General features: G+C 38.2%; 1 protein-coding gene across 2 annotated transcripts in view; it reads right to left on the reverse strand.

The window, feature by feature from the left end:
* The window catches only part of FAM3C (FAM3 metabolism regulating signaling molecule C), a 46,133-nt gene extending 34,407 nt beyond the window's left edge, over window positions 1–11,726 (reverse strand). Inside the window, exons 1-2 of one of the 2 annotated variants that reach the window (XM_036905652.2) lie at window positions 11,571–11,726; window positions 2,281–2,335 (exon numbers count right to left, since the gene is read on the reverse strand). In XM_036905652.2, the coding sequence (XP_036761547.1) occupies window positions 2,281–2,293 (13 nt within the window). In that variant the 5' untranslated portion in view covers window positions 2,294–2,335; window positions 11,571–11,726. Of the gene's footprint in view, window positions 1–2,280; window positions 2,336–3,520; window positions 3,581–11,570 lie in introns of those variants that run through there. The other variant, XM_036905653.2, reaches the window with a different exon arrangement.
* Window positions 11,727–18,979: the final 7,253 nt, after the last annotated feature.

Genomic DNA, 18,979 nt, shown 5'->3' on the forward strand with positions numbered 1-18,979 from the left:
AAAGACATTTGTGAACAACCATGTTATAATCGTGATGTTTAATCACCTGCACCTGATTCTATATAATTAACGATTGAAGCATGAAGACTTTTTTGTTCGCCTACCTTGACCTTAGGCACTTCAAGGAAATGTTCCCATAGGAAAATACTTTGTTTGCTGGTGAGAAGATAATTAAAAGACTATCTTGATTTTGAAAAATTACAAGTTATCTCCTATGCTGGACACACACTTTGTAGAAATTTCTATGCAAAGTGTGCACATTTTCTAGGCTCTTAGCTGTGCTGAGGAAGATGCAGGGGTGGGTGGGATCACATTTATAGTCACTATAAAGACAAGAAGAAGTCATCAGCCTCTTCAGTTATTTATGGATCTGTCTTTTTACAATGTTTAAAGATAACTACCTTAGATTATGAATATCAAGTGGTGTTTTTCAGTTTCCTCCATATGCTGCCTAGGAATCAGATGTTCTTACACATAACCTCACTTGTGCAGATTGACCTTGAGCTAGCACATACATACTCACTTAAGCAAAAACGCATTTTATTGAATCCTTCACATATATTAGTTTTCATTTAAGTTTATACATAGGAAGACTTACTTTACATTTTTCTCAATAACCTAGAACTTAGCAAAAATAAAAATCGGTCTCCCTAGGTTGTTGAAGTCATTCTTTTTTTTTTTTTGTAGATAATTATTTTTTATTGAAGGGTAGTTGACACACAGTATTACATTAGTTTCAGGTGTACAACACAGTGATTCAACATTTATATACATGATAATTCTAGCTACCAGCTATCACCATACAAAGTTGTTACAATATTTTGACTATATTCCTTATGCTATACATTACATCCCGGTTACTTATTTATTTTACAATTGGAAGTGTGTACTTTTTTTTTTTTTTTTTTTGAGAGGGCATCTCTCATATTTATTGATCAAATGGTTGTTAACAACAATAAAATTCTGTATAGGGGAGTCAATGCTCAATGCACAATCATTAATCCACCCCAAGCCTAATTTTCATCAGTCTCCAATCTTCTGAAGCATAACAAACAAGTTCTTACATGGAGAACAAATTCTTACATAGTGAATAAGTTCTTACATGGTGAACAGTACAAGGGCAGTCATCACAGAAACTTTCAGTTTTGCTCATGCATTATGAACTATAAACAATCAGTTCAAATATAAATATTCATTTGATTTCTATACTTGATTTATATGTGGACACCACATTTCTCTCTTTATTATTATTATTTTTAATAAAATGCTGAAGTGGTAGGTAGATATAAGATAAAGGTAGAAAACATAGTTTAGTGTTGTAAGAGAGCAAATGTAGATGATCAGGTGTGTGCCTGTAGACTATGTGTTAATCCAAGCTAGACAAGGGCAATAAAACATCCACAGATGCAGAAGATTTCTCTCAGAACAGGGGGGGTGAGGTTCTAAGCCTCACCTCTGTTGATCCCCAGTTTCTCACCTGATGGCCCCCCTGAGACTGTGCCTGTCTTAGGTTGTTCCTCCCTGGAGGAATCTTACCCGTCTCTGGCTAACCAGTCATCTTCCGGGGCCATACAGGGAAATGTAAAGTTGGTCAGTGAGAGAGAAGCCTTATTGTTTGAAAAGGTTAGCTTTTTACTTCTTTGCAGACTTATGCCCTGTGGCTTTTATGCCCAGCATTTGTCTTGAGGTATCTTTACCACTTGGAAGAATTATGATACTCGGTTAATTCGATATGAGGCACGAATTCTATTTAAGGGTTGTAATTAGGAAGGAAGAAGAAAAGCTATAGAAGTAGCAGGCGGAAGAAAACTTGGGAAGATTGATTATTTCTTTGACATATCTTCTTGTAGAGTAACTTCAGCATGTATAGGTTTTAAACTACTAATTAAATTGCACACACACATTAACATAATAGGAGTACAGTTACATAACCAAAGCAGACCTATAATTACCAGCCATTCGAAGTCATTCTTTATATGAACATTTTATACATATTACTAGCCAAATAAGTTTAATGTATATAAGACACAAACATAAAAACATTAAAATATTTAGCATAAATTAGTTCAACAAGTTTGTCCCAAAAAAATTTCATATAACACTAAATTCCAATTTTTTACTTGCTAACTACATAAGAAAAGTAGAAAGTCTAGTTACTTATTGTTTATTATATTTCAGATTTACACTCAATATACAAAAAGATTACTTACCTTCTCCTTTAGTCACTACTAAACAGGTTACATAAGAAGCAAATTTATTTCTACTAAATTAAATATCTACCTGCTACCCTCATGTTTGGTTCTTCAGTCTTTGGCACTGTTCATTAAACGAGCTCCTAAAATCAAAAGAGAAGACAAACATCATTAGGTCTAGAAGGAAAATGCCTCTCTAGATTGAGTTTGATTTGGAGTTACACATTAAACTAATTAAGTAAATGTCATGACATTTCTGAGTGTTCTGCCTATACTGACATCTAATGAAAAAACTCATCACTGGACCTGGATCCTTCCCCAAGAACATAAAAGCTCTTGAGAGGAAGGTCTTACTGCTCTGCTCCCAGCTCCCTGACTCAATGGCCAAAGAGAGAAAGGCTGCCATCAAGGCATGTGAAGAGAATGTAATGCCTTATTATTCTTGGTGACTATGCATCTATAAGGAACTTTTGACATTTAATTCCAACTTCAGTTTGCAGTTGAGATCTAAGGAGGTCAAGCTTATTACCCAGTCGTGGAACAGATTATTGTAGAAATGGGGCTGGGGTCTGCTGGCTCTGCCCTAGGGCTCAGTCTAATACATGATGGCACTTCATTTTTGGTAGGACATAAATCAAATGTCACTATGGTAAGTACTTGTAAGTAAAGACTTATTTTAATAAGACTTTTTCTCCTCATGTTTTCAATTAGGTTTGTAAAAGAAGATATTCAGAAGTGTAGAATTGCAATTTTAAATATTCCAGCAAGTATTATTACTGACAATGTGTATTACATATCAAACGAAGAAACTGTTCTCTGATATAATGCTAATAACAACAAGAAAGAGATCCTGGAAATAAAACCTGTATATGTGTATGTGTGTTTCTCTCCCAAAAAATACCTCAAGATAGGTGGAATTTTAAAAAATCAAGTAAATGAGCATGGTAAGAAATTCATGCCCAAGTTTAGCTAGAAAGCTTCCAGAGTCTACTCAATCTATTGTACAGGAAAGGAATTCAAAAGATTATTTTGACTAATGAGTTGCATTAATCAAAAATACCTATTTATTTATTTTTGATTGTATTTTCTGGATCTATTCATTGATATAAGTAGGGTGTTAAAATCCCCTAATATGATTGTATTGATGTCTGTTTATCCCTTTAGGTCTGATATATTTAAGTGTTCCTATATTGGGTGCATAGATATTTATAATGGTTATATCCTCTTGTTGGACTGTATTTTTAATTGTATTTTATACTGATGTTTTCATGTTATGTCCGATGTGGTAACTCACAGAATGCTTCAAAAGAAACAAAAATGGCACACACCCTTGAAGGACAAGGAAAGGAAGGGAGACATCCAGTTTTCTAATTCACCAATAAGGAATAGGCAGGGGTGGGGGTGGGTGTCCAGAAGGGCCAATGCTCTTACATGAACCCCTTCTTCTGCCCTGTCTACCCTGAAGAAAATATCGACAGTTAAACACTGAATTTGAACACCTTCCACATAATAGTCAACTTTATTTATCTATTTAAACTAACTACTTAGCCACAGGCTAGGAAAATACTAAAAGGAAACAAGAAATACTGAAGTATCCACAGCCATCACATAAAAGCAGAAAAAAACCCTTGGCTTTTCAAAGAAAACCCCAAGTGGTTATAAATTGTCTTCTGACTTCCAGCAAAAGTGAACACTGTGTTCACAACACACACATGCTTTTCCTCCCAAGTAATATTTCAAAATAACTTCACTCTTATCTGAGTGTGACCTAGGAAAATTTCCTTGGAAGTGTGATAAGCAATTGGACAGACACTTCTTCTTCACCATTTCTATTATCTGTACAATAACAGCCACTACCTCATATGTCTGCCACCTGTATTCATTGCCCAGTGAGCCTGCTTCTAAGCTCATCACCAGTAAGACCACAATATAAGCAACTACAATTACTTAGCTCAGTTCATATGTTTTCCATTAAATTTCTCAGAGAGTAACATTTAGTAAATTCTCCAAATCAGAATCTCATCAAATCTCAGCCGTAACACATTTTTCAGTTAAAAAAATTGCTTGAGAAGCAAAGTATTGGTGCAAAAGTGTAAATCAGCATAAGGAAGGAGTATTAAATATATCTGAGAACAAATCGAGGAGCATCTTTAAAAACAAAGAAAATCATTATATACATAATCATCTTAGCGGGGGGGGGGGGGGGGAGCCAAAACTTACTGGGGTCTCTTATAAATCTTGGGCTGCATCTCCAACAATCAAGTGGGTGATAGAACAGGTCCAAGAAAATGAACACAACACAGAAAGGCCTCTGCTAGGAACTCAGAGCTCTTTAATCCAGAGGTAACAGGTGAAAGAGTTCATGATTTTTCTTATATATTCATTAACAGGTAGAAATAAAGAAATTGGAGCCATTTACCAAAACTGGAATATTGATGGTAGGAGTAGACTATTTTTGGAACAGAATAATTCAAGAAACAACAAAAACCCTGATGGTACATTTGTGGAATAACATTTGCCCCATAAAATGTAGGATAGGTCAAAACCCATTTCAGTGTGTTAGAAAGATGACTAAACCAAATCAGGTCGCGAATATGTAAAGCAGACCATCTTCTGAGCGTCTGCTACAAGGAGGGCCGCCCTGAGGCCCCTGGGAAATGAAACACTATTCTGGATAAGTGCTAATTAAGTATGTGACTCAACTGAAGAACGGAGCCTAAATTAAAATCTTAGATTCACATACTGGATTTCTTTAATTGTCTTACAATTTAAACATTTCCTTAAAGCCCAACTATCTACTTGGGGCTAATTTATTGAAGTTCTGTTAAAATAAGGCCTGAATAAGCAGGCAAGCAGCCTTGGTCAATTGACTTCAAAACACAGGTGATGTGGTATATTGTCATTCTTTCCCTGAGAAGTGGACTCATGCCACATCACGTAAATTACAAGAATACCATTCTATATCAGTAAAATTTTTAAAAAAATTATCTACCCAGTGGGTAGGTCTTGCCAGTTAAAATAAACTAGGTAATAATGCAGACAGCAGTGCAATTCACACACATTCTTACTTATGTAATCTTCCAACAGCCTTCTAGTTATGGTGGTATTCTGATGGCATAGATGAGGTCAAGGGGTTTGTCTAAGGTCATAAGAAGCTGATACTACAGACAAATCCACTTCCCTTTCATCCCAGCAGCTCACTGTCATACTTCAATATAAGAAGCTTGTTGACAAAATTCCATGCCAATCAATTTGGCTTTTGCAAATTGCTCTGGGAATTGTAAAATTCTGCTGACAACTGGCCACACCAGAGATTTGACAGTTTGTCAAAATGACTTAAGCATGTGTATTAGAATACCCCAACAAAACAGAATGGAAACAAGAAAATGAAGCATACAAACACACCCATTGATGTATTTAATAATCATTTAATTAAAACAGAAGAAAATACTACAAATTATACTCCACAAATACAAATAAAGTATTACTCAATGCAATCCAACTTAAAGCCAGTGCTGACCAAGTGGCAATTTTCAGTGAATCAAGTGAAGCAAGTTCAGAGGATTATAATATTCACACGAACTCAGGCTTTTCAAGAGGACTTAAGAAAAAAAAAAAAGGTCATAGTTTAGAGTACATTTGAGCCCAGAGAAGATTAATTGCATGGGTCAAATTGACTAGGCCATGGGATGCCAAGATACTTGGTTAAATATAATTTTAGGTGTGTCTGTGAAAGTGTTTCTGGATGAGACTAATGATTGAGTAAAGCTGTTTGCCCTCCCCGGTATGAGTGGACCTCACCCAATGTGTTGGAGGCCTGAACAGAACAAAAAGGTTAAGGGAGAATTCACTCTCTGCCTACTGTCTTGGAGCTGGGACATTCATCTTCACCCTCCTTTGAACTTGGACTGAAACTTACACCATTGGCTCTCCTAGTTCTCAGGCCTTTGGACTTGGACTGGAACTCTACCATTGGCTCTACTGGGTCTCCTGCTTGCCTGGGACTTCTCAGCCTCCACAATTGCATGAGCCAATTCATTACAATATCTTAGATAGCTATCTTGCATAGGTTCTGTTTCTCTGGAGAACTCAGACTAATAATAGGTCTCCTTAAAATCAGAATGTAAAAGATTTTTCAATCTCAGAGAAGTTTAAGAGGAATAGGAAAATGAAAACAAAGGAGGCTGCAAACAAAAGTCACCAGGGTTATGTTATTCTGATGTTATATTACAAACAAAAGTATGGTACTAAAAAACTATTTGCAAAAAATACATGCATTTATGTGCATGAACTTTGAGCAAGTGTTGGCAAACTTTTCTATAAATCTTTTCTGTAAGGTGCTGTTTGGATGTTAAATATTTTAGGTTTTGCAGACCATACAGTCTGTATCACAACTACTCCACTCTGTAGTCATTGCTGGACAGCAGCCATGGACAATATTTAACAAATGGGACAGTTGTATTATAATAAAACTTCATTTGTGGATTCTGAAATTTGAATTTCATGAAGTTTTCATGTTACAAAACATTATTCTTCTCTTTATTTCAGCCACTTAAAAATGTAAAAAGCAATCTTTACTCATGGGCCACACAGACCCATGGGTTAACTTGCCAACCCAAGATAGAGGAGTAAAAAATAAAACTTAAATTAATAAAAAGTTTAAAACAGAAGAATAAAATATTTCCTTGACTGTGCTCTAATATCCCAGCATTTCTTACAGGGTTACTTGCAGGATTTACAACTGCCACAAGGTTTCTACAGATCCTCTTAGAAGTACTAGCACAGACCAAATAGTCCTAAATTCTGCATTCTGTAAGTGTTCATTGTACATTTTCACGCCAGCTCCTCTCCTTGGCAAGAGCATGTACTCCGTGAGAAACAACCCAATGGAATCCTCTTCAAAAGGAGGAAAAAATTCCTTCCCTTTCTATAAATAAAGCAGTCCATCTACCACAAAGACAGGTATAAATTTAGACTTTGGAATGTTTTTCCAAAGCAATTTCAGGAGATACAAAGAAATGGCTAAAAATTACAATTATTACATCCCATTTCATTAACTGTAAAATTAAGATGAGGAGAAACTGACACTGCTGCTTTCTTTATGTAGGTGTTCAAAGTGATTATTTTTGTGATAGGCTTAGAAAAAGGGTGGGGATGTACCTGTGTATCTGATGTTTAATTAACTTTTAAAATTTCAAATATTTAGCTATAAAAAAATTTTACATCAACAAAAAGTTATCATTATTAGACACAAACTGCTGTCAAGTACCCTGCTGTACCCAGATGCTACCATGCACACATCTTTGCCAGGCTGGATACATTTTTGAAGAGAGGTGAGAAGACTGCATTCCTTATAATCCTAACATTTAAAAACTCAGTATGTTATCTGAGCTTTCTATGATTGTGTTACAAATATTGTGAAAGTTAGTAGAATTTGATACTAACACTAAGTGCTTAATAGAAAAAATCCAATTACTAACTAGGCAAAATATTTTAGGACTGGTACATTCTGATACACAATCCTAGAAAATTCATCATTTTAAAAGAATCTGCCACTTTAGCACACATTAAACACTTTTTTAAAGTGTATATATGATCTGAGAATAATTAAAAGGAAGAAATTTTAAGTGACCGCCTAACAATGAGCAAAGTATCCTAAGTTTTTAATTGACCAAACCAACCTTACATTTTGACCAGGAAAAAAGGAGCAAAAAACAAAGTATTTCTTTCCTTTGGTTACAGGCAGAGGACATCTGTATGGAGTTTATAATGCCGAGAACAACCACTTTTTGATCGTTGAGAAAAATATAATTGTATCTACTTCTTCTGCAGAGTGGCCTTCAAAGAGAAGAGACTGTATAGACACAGATCAAAACATTTAAATAATGGCTCAAGAGAACTAATAAGTCTTCTGGAATAACATTTTAAAGCTCTACTGAAACCTGTGGAAAGAGAGGGATGTGGATGATCCAAGCCTGGATGTTTAGTTATTTGAATTACTATCATATTGCTTTTATTTCCTTAGGCAGAATCCTTGAAATTACATTAAAAAGAGGATTCGTATTTTTAAATGGCTAACAGAAACTAATCTGATCCACAGTGGCTAGATAAAATTCCATTCTTTTTAATAATGAAACATGACAAAATACAATAATAATACTGTTTGTCCCTCCAGTTAAAAATCAGTTAGCAAAGGTGCCCTGCTAAAATCATGCCAGTGCCCTGCCTAGACCACCTTTGCCCCGGTGATTCGTACCACGTCTGACAGGCCACACACCACATTCTGAGAACAAGTATCCCAACATGGCTCATCTCAATATGAAGAATTCCACAGCATAACCAATGCTGTGACATTACTTGAGACCTGAACTTCTTTCCTCTTCAGAAATTTGAGGTAAGATTTCTGAAATACTTAATTTGATCAAGAGGCATTTAACCATGCTTTCTGTAAATATTTCAAAAGATTAAAAACTAAATGGACATGTGTTCTGCTTCTCCCAAATCTAACACAGTTAAGCAACTTGTTTCTGACCAAGATACTTCATTTCTTACAATGATATCACTGAAGGAAATACCATAAGCAGGTGGGGTTGCTCATTACTAAGTCTCATTAGTGAGGGAAGATTTAGTCTAACCTACATGTATTTTCTCATTCAGGGCCTATATGCCATACATGGTGCAGCGGGCAGCCAGAGTTTAGGTTTGCTTTGACAGATTTGTGTTTACTCTAATTATTACCACTATATCCATAAACTATTTAAGACAGGACAGTAAGTGGCAGGTGTATATTCATGTAATAAGCTAGCAAAAATGAGGCCTAGGGACTAACAGAAAAAGGGTAATTAAAAAGATAGAAATCAAAACACCAAGCCACACGGGATGTCAAAAGGACATTAAGAGACTATTTCAGTGGACTAGTTACAAAACACAAATCACTAACATACAAAGAAGCTAGAAATAAGACTTCTGAACTGCCAACATACAGATGACTGAAAATGGGTAGGATGAAAATATGGGACCAAACTCGAGGGCATTATACCCTACAATACAACCAAATTGCATTTTAGAACAAAGTCATCAGTATAATCTTCATCACAAATAAATGTCAAAGGACACCTTATATTAAACTCTTATTGTAAACAAATATTTCACATGGTAAAAGATATGAAGAAGTATTGCACTGTAATTTTTTTTATCTCATAGCTTCCATGCTTCATAATAATCCTTCACCATTAACAAGTGGGGCCTGAGGTTCCTCTGGCATCTAACACTATTTTGATTCTTAAGTACACATTACTTCCCTCATTTTAACATGCCTCAAATTTGGATAAGACTTTCAACCACATTTTTCTCCCTTATAATAACAGTGTACCTTACAAACATCTTAGATACAAAGAAACATCGAAAGTGGTTGTTTGAGCCCTAACTACAATATAATCCACAGCACAGACACAATTACTGGTGGGCTTTTTAAAAATGCAAATTCCTGAGCCCAGAATCCCTAGGAATGAGGATGAAAACTCCAGCAGGTTTAACAAGCTCCCCAGATGATTCTCACTCTCACTCAGACCTGAGAATTTCGATCTCCAGCACACCATTCCAAACACACAGACAGACAGATCTAGGCCAAAAAGGCCCAAAGGTAACACTCAAAGGACAAGAATTTTCATTCTTTCCTTAACAATGAATGGAAATCAGGCTGATTCTGGGCCAGGACTCCAGTGGGGGTGAGGAGGGAGGGGTAAGCAGTGTGCCGAGGAACAGAGCAGAAAGAACTGTTTGCAGAGGTTACAACAGTGTTGGACTAAAAACGACGCCGGTGTTTTTCCTCATCTACCAAAGCATAATTTTGCTAAAAAAGTTGTAATCCAGTTGAAGAAATGAAATGGTGATCAGATTTCATGATCACAAACAGGAAAAAGAGAAAACAAAAGGACATTTAATTTTGCCTGCTCCTTCATTGTTCCACAACTGTTAACGGCGGTAATCTAAACTACCTTTATCCTACACTATGCCATCCAGGAGGAGAAAGGTTTAGATAGGAATAGGTATTATTGAGAACAATGGCAAAAATAAAAACTAAATACATTTTAACTATAAGAAGTTGAACATAAGTAGGGGCAAAGTGTCTAGTTCACAAACTGCTACAAAAAGGATAAGAGAAAGGCACAAATTTACATACACTGTAACTATCTTCATCTCATGCAACTATTCTAGTTCCATCAGATGGGAAATTACAGGTTCCTATTCTGAATGAATGTTTTAAGAATTCCCCTACACAGCCACTCCACTACCTTTAAGTATCAGATTCACTCATACTGTATTTAAGTAGTCTGCAGAATTTAACTGAACCCGGGCAGGCACAATTCTGTCAAACCTCCTATGGGAAGAAATGGAGAAGCAGAGAAGTTCTATCTGCCCCCAGGGACCTGGGTTAGCACATCACTTGTACCACAAAAACTGAATGCAGGCTGGCAATCATTTGCAAAGAACACGTAGTAAGAAGCATAACATTTTCTGAACCAATTAAAAACATTCAGCTTTGCTGACCACAAGTCCTTCAAAACACATCTAATGGTCACTTAACTGTAGATAATGAATAGTATCCATAATTAATGTAGTACAACTGATAACAAGATACCCTAACAAGTTTTGTAGAACTTAAGCCAGAGAAAGACTCACTGCCTCAGAAAAAACTGTCAGTATGAGCAGTTCTATATTATACGGAACTTAAAGATTGAGGATGATGACAAAAAACACACAAAAAAAAATCACAGCTGGAAATCTCCATCTCAGATCGTCCATCTGTCACATTATTTAGCTGTAGAGTCACTGATCTTCGCATAGAGGGAACTTTTGAGGATATTAGCAAACAAATGTGGAAAAAAGGAAAAAGAAGGTACAGCATATTTATCAATGACACCGAATACCAATGGGCTGGATAGGTTTTAAAAATAAAAAGTACCTCCTCCGGTTTAGGAGTCGCTAAACTTTACAAGTGAGCCAAGACGGCCGTGCACTGATTTCAAATCCAACATCGAACCCCATCCGTGCCTCTCTAATGCACTCAGCCCACGTTTCCGACCGCGAACCGGAGCCCCAGCCGGAGCGCCGAGCCAGCGCCAGGTGCAAGCGCCGCCCCGCCCTCCACGAGCCCGGGAAGAGGGACGCTGCGCCGAGAGGCGGCTCGGACCCCCACCGCCCGTGCTCTGGGTGCCCGGTCCTGCCCGCGCCCTCCTCGCGGCCGGATGCGCCACGGCAACCGGATGAAGGTGAAGGTGAGTGCCGAGCTCCCCCCAGCCTCCTCCATCCCTCCCCGCCCTCGGCTCCGTCCGCCTCCCCGGCCTCCGCCGGCCTCCGCCGGCCTCCGCCTCTAACCGGTCAGTCCTGCCGGAGGCCCTCGGGAGCCGCTGCCGCCGCCTCCCGCGCGCTGCTCCGCTTCCTCCCGGCCTCCGGCTTCCCCTCACCCCCGCGGGTACCCAGGAGGAAGCCAACTCGCCGCGGGGCCTCCTCCCCCGCTTCCCCGCCGCGACCAATGGGTCTCCGCCGCCGGGAAGCCGCGCCCGCCCCCTGGCGGTGGAGGACCGAGAGGGCGCCCCGGCCGGCCGGCCGAAGGGAGAGGCAGGAGAGCCGAGGGAGGGTCTGCGGGGCCGCCGGCCCCCGCCCCGCTCCGCCCCGTGCTGAGCAATCCGGACTTGCCACGTGAGAGCCCCGGCGGCTGCGGCCTGGGAGCTGGGTAGCACCCCGCGAGACGGGGAAAGGTGTCACCCCCTGCCTCCTCCCATTCACACACGTTTGCAGAATCCCAACTTAAAGGCAGACATTTAAAAAATAATCAGCCCTGTTGTAGAGATCCTATGATTCTATGAGGTGGTCATACCAGCCTAGGATTTTAGGTAATTTCCTCTGACTCCTGAAAAGCTAGCTAACCTGTCGTGAAAATACTACCTGTCCAGAGCACTAGAACGCTGGTGAAGTTACATGTTTGACCCAAGGAGAAAGGTCGTGCTTCTATTTTGCACGTGCTTTCTGTTTAAATTATTTAGCAACACAACAATTAGAAATGTTTTTCTTCTTTACGCACAATATATCACTTTTGTGTTGATAACTGAGAAATTAACCCAAATCCTATATACATACTACACAAAAACCTGACCTGAGAACACAAAATTGTTTCATGATTCATATTAACAGTCCAGAACAGTTAATAACTATTAACTATTATTAAGTTAATTTAGGCTAATTTAATTTAATTAAGGACAATGTATGGTTGTAAAAATTAGATTACTTTAAAAAAATAATAGGGTTTGATCATAGTATTCTATCAAATTTTGGTTTTCTTCCAAAAATATAAAACACAGAACCTAAATAATGGCTATAAAATCTGGAGTTTATATTCCACGGTTGGAGAGGAAACCAGAAATAGATTCTTAGAATCTTCTTTGTGCCAAACACTTTGCTGGACCTTTGCTGGGCCCTTGGGTATGTGTTCTAATTTAATGCTCACAGCTGAACTGAAGTAGATACTGTTTGTGTATTGTAAGTTAAAAAACAAACACTCCAAAACTGAGTTTAATAACCTGCCCAAAAATACACTGGAGTAAGTTGAGAGGTTGGAATTCCAGCCTAGCTCCATCTAGCTCCAAACAAGACACTTTGTTTCTTATGGGACCAAAAACCACAACATTTACTGTACACATGCCTTCCCTTAGTCCCCATTTCCTACGGAAAGAATTCATTAAGCCTCTTGAATGGGGGGGTCAGGCCATATTTGTGAAATGGCTTTTTGCTCTATAACTGATTTGGCCTTCACGAAAGCGGCATATGCCATATTCTTACACCATTGCACTTGAAACAATTGCTGAGCTAAAAGTGTGTTTAATATTCTCTCAGCCAGTGACCATAATATACAGCTTAGAACCCTTCAGGAGGTAATGAAATTAAAAGACATGGGTCACAACCAACATTTTATTGTTGAATCACTGAAGTAGAATAGAACAAAAACATCAGAGTTGATAGCACAACTTGAGGATAAGTATTGTTTCATGAAACACTTGTACAGTATAAGTGTGGGTTACAATGTCCTGTGTTGCAATGTAAATGTAAATTTACAATGTCAATTATATTTCTTAATATATATGGACTGCAATGTTTACAAGTTGGTAAATCACTTCTTTGGAGCACCTGTTAATCAACCAGTTGTTTGATCTGCCTCTTTACTTGGCAAGAGGTGGAGAAGGGAGGGGAAGTAAACAGAATTAATGATTAAATTTAATAAGACTATGGAGAACAGAGAACGGTGCAGCTCCAGGAACAACCCAGGTGTTACTGTTACAAAATAATAGGTAATGATAATGTACATTTTAAGGCCAATATTTATTTTATATTTATTGTGTGTCAGGCTCTTTGCTAAGCACTTTACATATATTGACTCATTTAGTCCTCAAACAATCCTATAAATTCAGAGCAGAGAAGTGCCAGACTGTAAGGGAAAGTTGCCCAAGATCCTACTGCTAGTGCCTGGCAGAGCCAGATTCAAACCTGTGGGCCCAACCTCAAAGTCCCCTACCTGCTCTGTGTATACTTACAAGTTCATTTTTCTCTTCAAGGGGTGAAGGGTTTTATATAAAACTATAACTTATACTATTTCCATATGAGTTACATAATACTGTTAAATATAAAACTTGATGAAAGCCTTAGAACTTCAATTGAACCCTCTCAAGCAGAATATTCCATGCAGCATCAGTTTTCTGTATATGGAGTAGTCCTCAACAATTCTTCCCAATCTTGTATGGTCACCAATAATTCTTCCCGTTCCTGTAAATTCATGCCACTTTACCATCAAGAGGTGGAGTCTGTATTTCTTCCTTTTGAACCCTAGGCAGGCCCTGGGACTAGTTTTGACCCATAGACTGCTATCTATGGAAGGGATGCTGTGTAACTTCTGGGCCTTGAAGCTTCAGTATCCATGGTCTTGCGATCCAGTCACCACAGAAAGAAACTCACACTAGGTTACTCAATGACAAGAAACTACATAGAGTGAGAAAGAGAGTCCTAGTTAGGTCCAAATGATTCCAGAAACCCAGCTGAAGCACTGCACGTGAGAGTGAAGTCATCTTGCATGCCCCTGTCTCAGCTAAGCTCCTAGCTGAGTGCACCACATGAGTTACCCCACATGATACCATGTGGGAACCTCCTGACTAAGACCAGCCAGGCCGTATAATCTTGAGAAATAATCGCTTATTGTTGTTTTAAGTTGGTTGAATTTTGTGGTAGTTTTTTACATAGCAATAGGTAAGTCAAAGATGAAAGAATAGATTTGTTGAAAAAAAAAGCTGACCGGCTTTGGGAATAGATTGCTTTAAAAGGTTGAAGCATGTTTATATTGGATCATAAAGTCAAGCCTATGGAGAGATGGCCAAAGCTCACCTAGCTTTTAAAGAGTAACAAGGGGAAAAAAACACAGAGGTAGAATAATAAAAACAAGAGTAAAAGTGTCTTATTTGATACATAAACAGGATAAATATCATACCCAGGTGAGGTTTAAAAACTATTGTTTAGAATATTCACAAAAATGCACATACAGAGCTCTCAGACTTCATCCAGCCTTTTGGTATAAGCTATGGGACACTAATGTTACTCCGCTCATCCCAACTCCTTCCCTGTCACACCAGGCTAGTCATCAGTTGAGCCACGTTGAATCCAAGGGTTCTACAACTTCTGGATTTCTCTTTTTCACAGCCTGGAGTGGCCTAGTGAGCCAGCTGGACTTTTGCTGTCACCCTAAATTCCCCTTCTTTTCTCTTATCCTCTGCTTTGGCCAGGGGTAGGCTCAAGACCCAGGTCCGTGATCCCAGGCCACTCCCCACTCTTGGCTGACCTGTATGTTGGAGTCCTAATGTTTCTCTTACTTCACCCAAGTTGTTGCAAAAAGTGTAATAGATCATCAGAGACAGACATAGTGATGATTAGTGAACTCAAACTCAATCATGCAATAAAGGCTTTGTACTGAGTGTCCCTGAGACCACCTTATGATAATTTTAGTCCCTTAAATAGTAGACTGTGTATAAGGCCACGGCGTGCAGGGGTCTATCAGTGAAAACGGAAGGCTAATAGTAATGGTCAAAGACTAGGTCTATGGAGGAAAACCTCATGGTCATCAGAGCAGCTAGCACCCCCAAATCAGCTCTGGAGCCAGTTAGGGCTTCTCAGTTTAGGGGTCACCATGACCCATTTTAACATGGTTTTTTTTTGGTTTAGCTGCAAATGTCACCTTTGTTGTTTGCTAATAGTTACATATATTTTTTTATTTCTAGGACCTATGAAGGCAACATAATATGTAATTAAAAGCTGGAATGCCCACAGATTTCATGGCACATTTCATTTATTCACCATTTTAACATAAATTGTACCATTTCAAGTATACAGTCCAGTGATATTAAGTACACTCATATTACTGTCCAGCCAGCACTACCATCCACCCCCAGAACTCTTTTCTCCTGGAAAACTGAAACTCTGTACCCATTAAACAATCATTTCTAGTTCCCCTGTCTCTCCAGCCTGTGGCAACTACCACTCTTTCAGCTTCTTTTGAGTTTGACTACGTTAGATATCTCATATAAGCAAAAATAGTTTGGTGTAAACAGCTGCAATGTCCACAGACTTCACGACACCATATTTGATACATACACAACACAGTCTATATAAAATGAATGGTTGGACTTACTTCAAAACATGTGTAAAATACAATAAAATCATATTAAAATAGATGCATCTTTACATAGAGAAGAACTCCAGTTTTCCATCTATCACTATTTTTCTGGCAACATACAGTAAAATTCTAGATACCATAAAATTTTGGTATCTATATCTTTATATCTTTTTGACTCCATTTCTAGGAGATTCTGGTTTGGATTAGATCTTGTAATAGGTCTTTTGGTGTGGGAGAATTTGGCATTTTTGTCTTGGTTATAAATCATATTAAGTGATAAACTGAATATGGTAACACACATCTGAAATATGTATTGGAATCTTGGCTACAAAGTAACTTCCCCTTCCTGGAAATTATGTGCAAATGTGTATTATAAACAATTATTAAGATTATTAGTGGCTTCTTCAGAAGAATAGTTTATTATTCTGCCTTATAAAACATGATGTCCTAGTTTAGGAGATAATTTCTGACTCAGCATCATAATCTAAAAAATACTTTTAAGAAGTCTTACCTGGCAATATTACTTGTTTGTAATGCTAAGCAAAGAAAGAGAAAACTTGGATCAGTTGAAACACACACACATGCACACCCCCCTTTGCATATACATAATATACACATAGTCTATAAGGTATTTTAGAATATATATTTATCAATTTATCAGACCTTAGGAGAAAATACTGCCACAGAGCAAATGGGAAATGTGACTATACCCCTGACATTCATATAATTCTAGTGAATGGATGAATAAGCCTTGTATTAAATCATCTAAAAACACTTCTTTCCACATCCCACTTAAAAAAAAATCAGAAAACCCTCTGAGAAGAAGCAACTGAACAAATATGGAGCAAAGTTTGTGTTTCCTTAGAACATAATTGCTTCAGTCTGTAACTTCAATTCTTGATTAGGAACTGAATATGAGACAGCTTTAGTCTAAACACAAAAGGATTCACCGTGACAGTGATATTTTTATTAAACTTTAAGATCTTTCGTTACATTAAATTGAAATGCATCTTTGGCTTTGAAAGGCAAAGCCATGGGAGTGTGGGTAACAAAATATCATCCCATTGTTAGTATTGCATTAAGATCTGTTCTCTAGTGGACTTCATGGCCACTAAAGATAATTCAGCAATGCTCCAAGAGGCCAAACACCCTTGCAGTTATGGCAGGAGTAAGAAATATACAAGTAGAAAAACAGAACAAAACCTACTCCAGTGGATTGCTGCCATCTGTGTGCACTTTTCAGGTAGTTTCATACATTTTCTTAAATTTGTTGAAACTTTTTCCTGATCCATATCTCCTGTCCCAGGAATTAGATGAAAACATTGGCATCCCAGACAATACCGTTGACTTTCAAGACTTACAGGCTGCATGATTTGTGCAAGGCTGTATGTGCAAAATGCCTTTACTTGATACACTGGCAACCTAGATAGGGAAATAGAATCAGCCTACCTTGCCAAATGTGTTTTGTGAACTGCATTTTCTATTTTAAGTCAATTTCTATTGCACTTTCTTTATGGAAAAGGCACACCACCTGTGAGCTTTTCTAAACTTGTATCCTGATTAAATATGAGAGGGTGCTTATGAGTCCCTAAGCTGATCATATTTTGCACTCTTATTTTGAAATGTTTCCTGTAGAGCCGCTGTGGCCTCTCTGAGGTTTGGTACATATTTTTAAGTGTAATTTATTTACCCAGAGAGGTTCTGCTCAAATAAAGCATCTGGTATTTTGTAGAGTTCTATCCAATAGTCAAATTTTCCATCTCTACTCATAAAGCAAAAATCAGGAGAATTGCTCACTTCACTTTGAAAAACCAGGAGTGGGAAATTTAACCTCCAGTTTCTATAGATTCCAGAATAATGTCACCTCCCTTCCGATATTCTCCTCTCCTATACCTCCAGGACACTCTCCCTGACCCCACCATTGCTTAAATCATTGAAAGGCCTGAGATGGCAGAGTTGGGTTGGAGTCAGACAGATGAGTTTAGATCCTGGCTCCATTACTAGCTGCTAAGTGACCTCCAGCAAGTTGCTGAGTCTGTCCAAGCCAGTTTCCTCCTTGTAAATGGTAACAATAACAATCCTCTCACAGAGTTTTGGGTTTGTTTTTTCTTTAGTAGCAGAGATTGTTTAGTATAGTTTTTAGTACATATCTAGTATAGACTAGTATACTATACTATAGTATAGTATCATACATGTTTTTAGTGTAGTTTAACTCCAGTTTCTCATATGTGGTTCCAAGAATTCTGATATGCCCTCACCCACTTTTCCTCTGATCTGGAAGCAAAACTGTGGTGAGTATATCTGCTTATATCTCATATCTGCTTATCAGGCTGCCAGATATATAAGTGTATCTGCTTAGATCTGATACTTCCTTATCAGGTCAGGCTACCAGATATCCTGGAGTTTTGCATGGTCTTACGTTAGTACTCTCTAAACCTCTTGGGACTCAATTTTGCAGGGACTTATTGTTCAGTTATTTTCTGTATTACCCATTGCATGCAGCTCATGCCTCCTCACCCCTCTTGCTACCTTCCAGCCCAGCAAAACTGTCGTGTCTGTATCAGTAGTGCTATACATCCTAGATGTTCATGCTCATCACTGGGTCCATTTACCTTCTTCCAGGAATCCAGAGGCCACATGGTTTATCATTAACTGTCTGTACCTGTATCTTACTCTAAGCTGCGTACTCTTTCAAATACCTAACATGCCAAATCTCACAGTTTCTCATAGTTCTTTAACGGAGATAGAACTTTTACTTACTTCTTACACGATCACCATTGTGTGTCTTCATCAACCCCATCACCCTTTATTTTGTTGTTTGTTTGTTTGTTGTTGTTTTTCAGTCATATTCTATGTCTCTTGGAGTCTTTCATGCATGGTGGGCCATTTTCCCCACCAAAGGGCTTTATATAGAATTCCATTTTAGAGGCTTCTCACTTGACATCTTAGTGCATTTCCTGAGGAAGAGATTGAGTGTTCCCAGTATTAACATAGCGGCAGGCACACAAAAGGTTTCCCCAAATGTTTATAGAATTAAAAGTTAACTTGCTATATTGGACAACTTTGAGTCTCCTGA

Source organism: Manis pentadactyla, chromosome 7 (assembly GCF_030020395.1).
Source record: "Manis pentadactyla isolate mManPen7 chromosome 7, mManPen7.hap1, whole genome shotgun sequence".
Lineage (NCBI taxonomy): Eukaryota > Metazoa > Chordata > Mammalia > Pholidota > Manidae > Manis > Manis pentadactyla.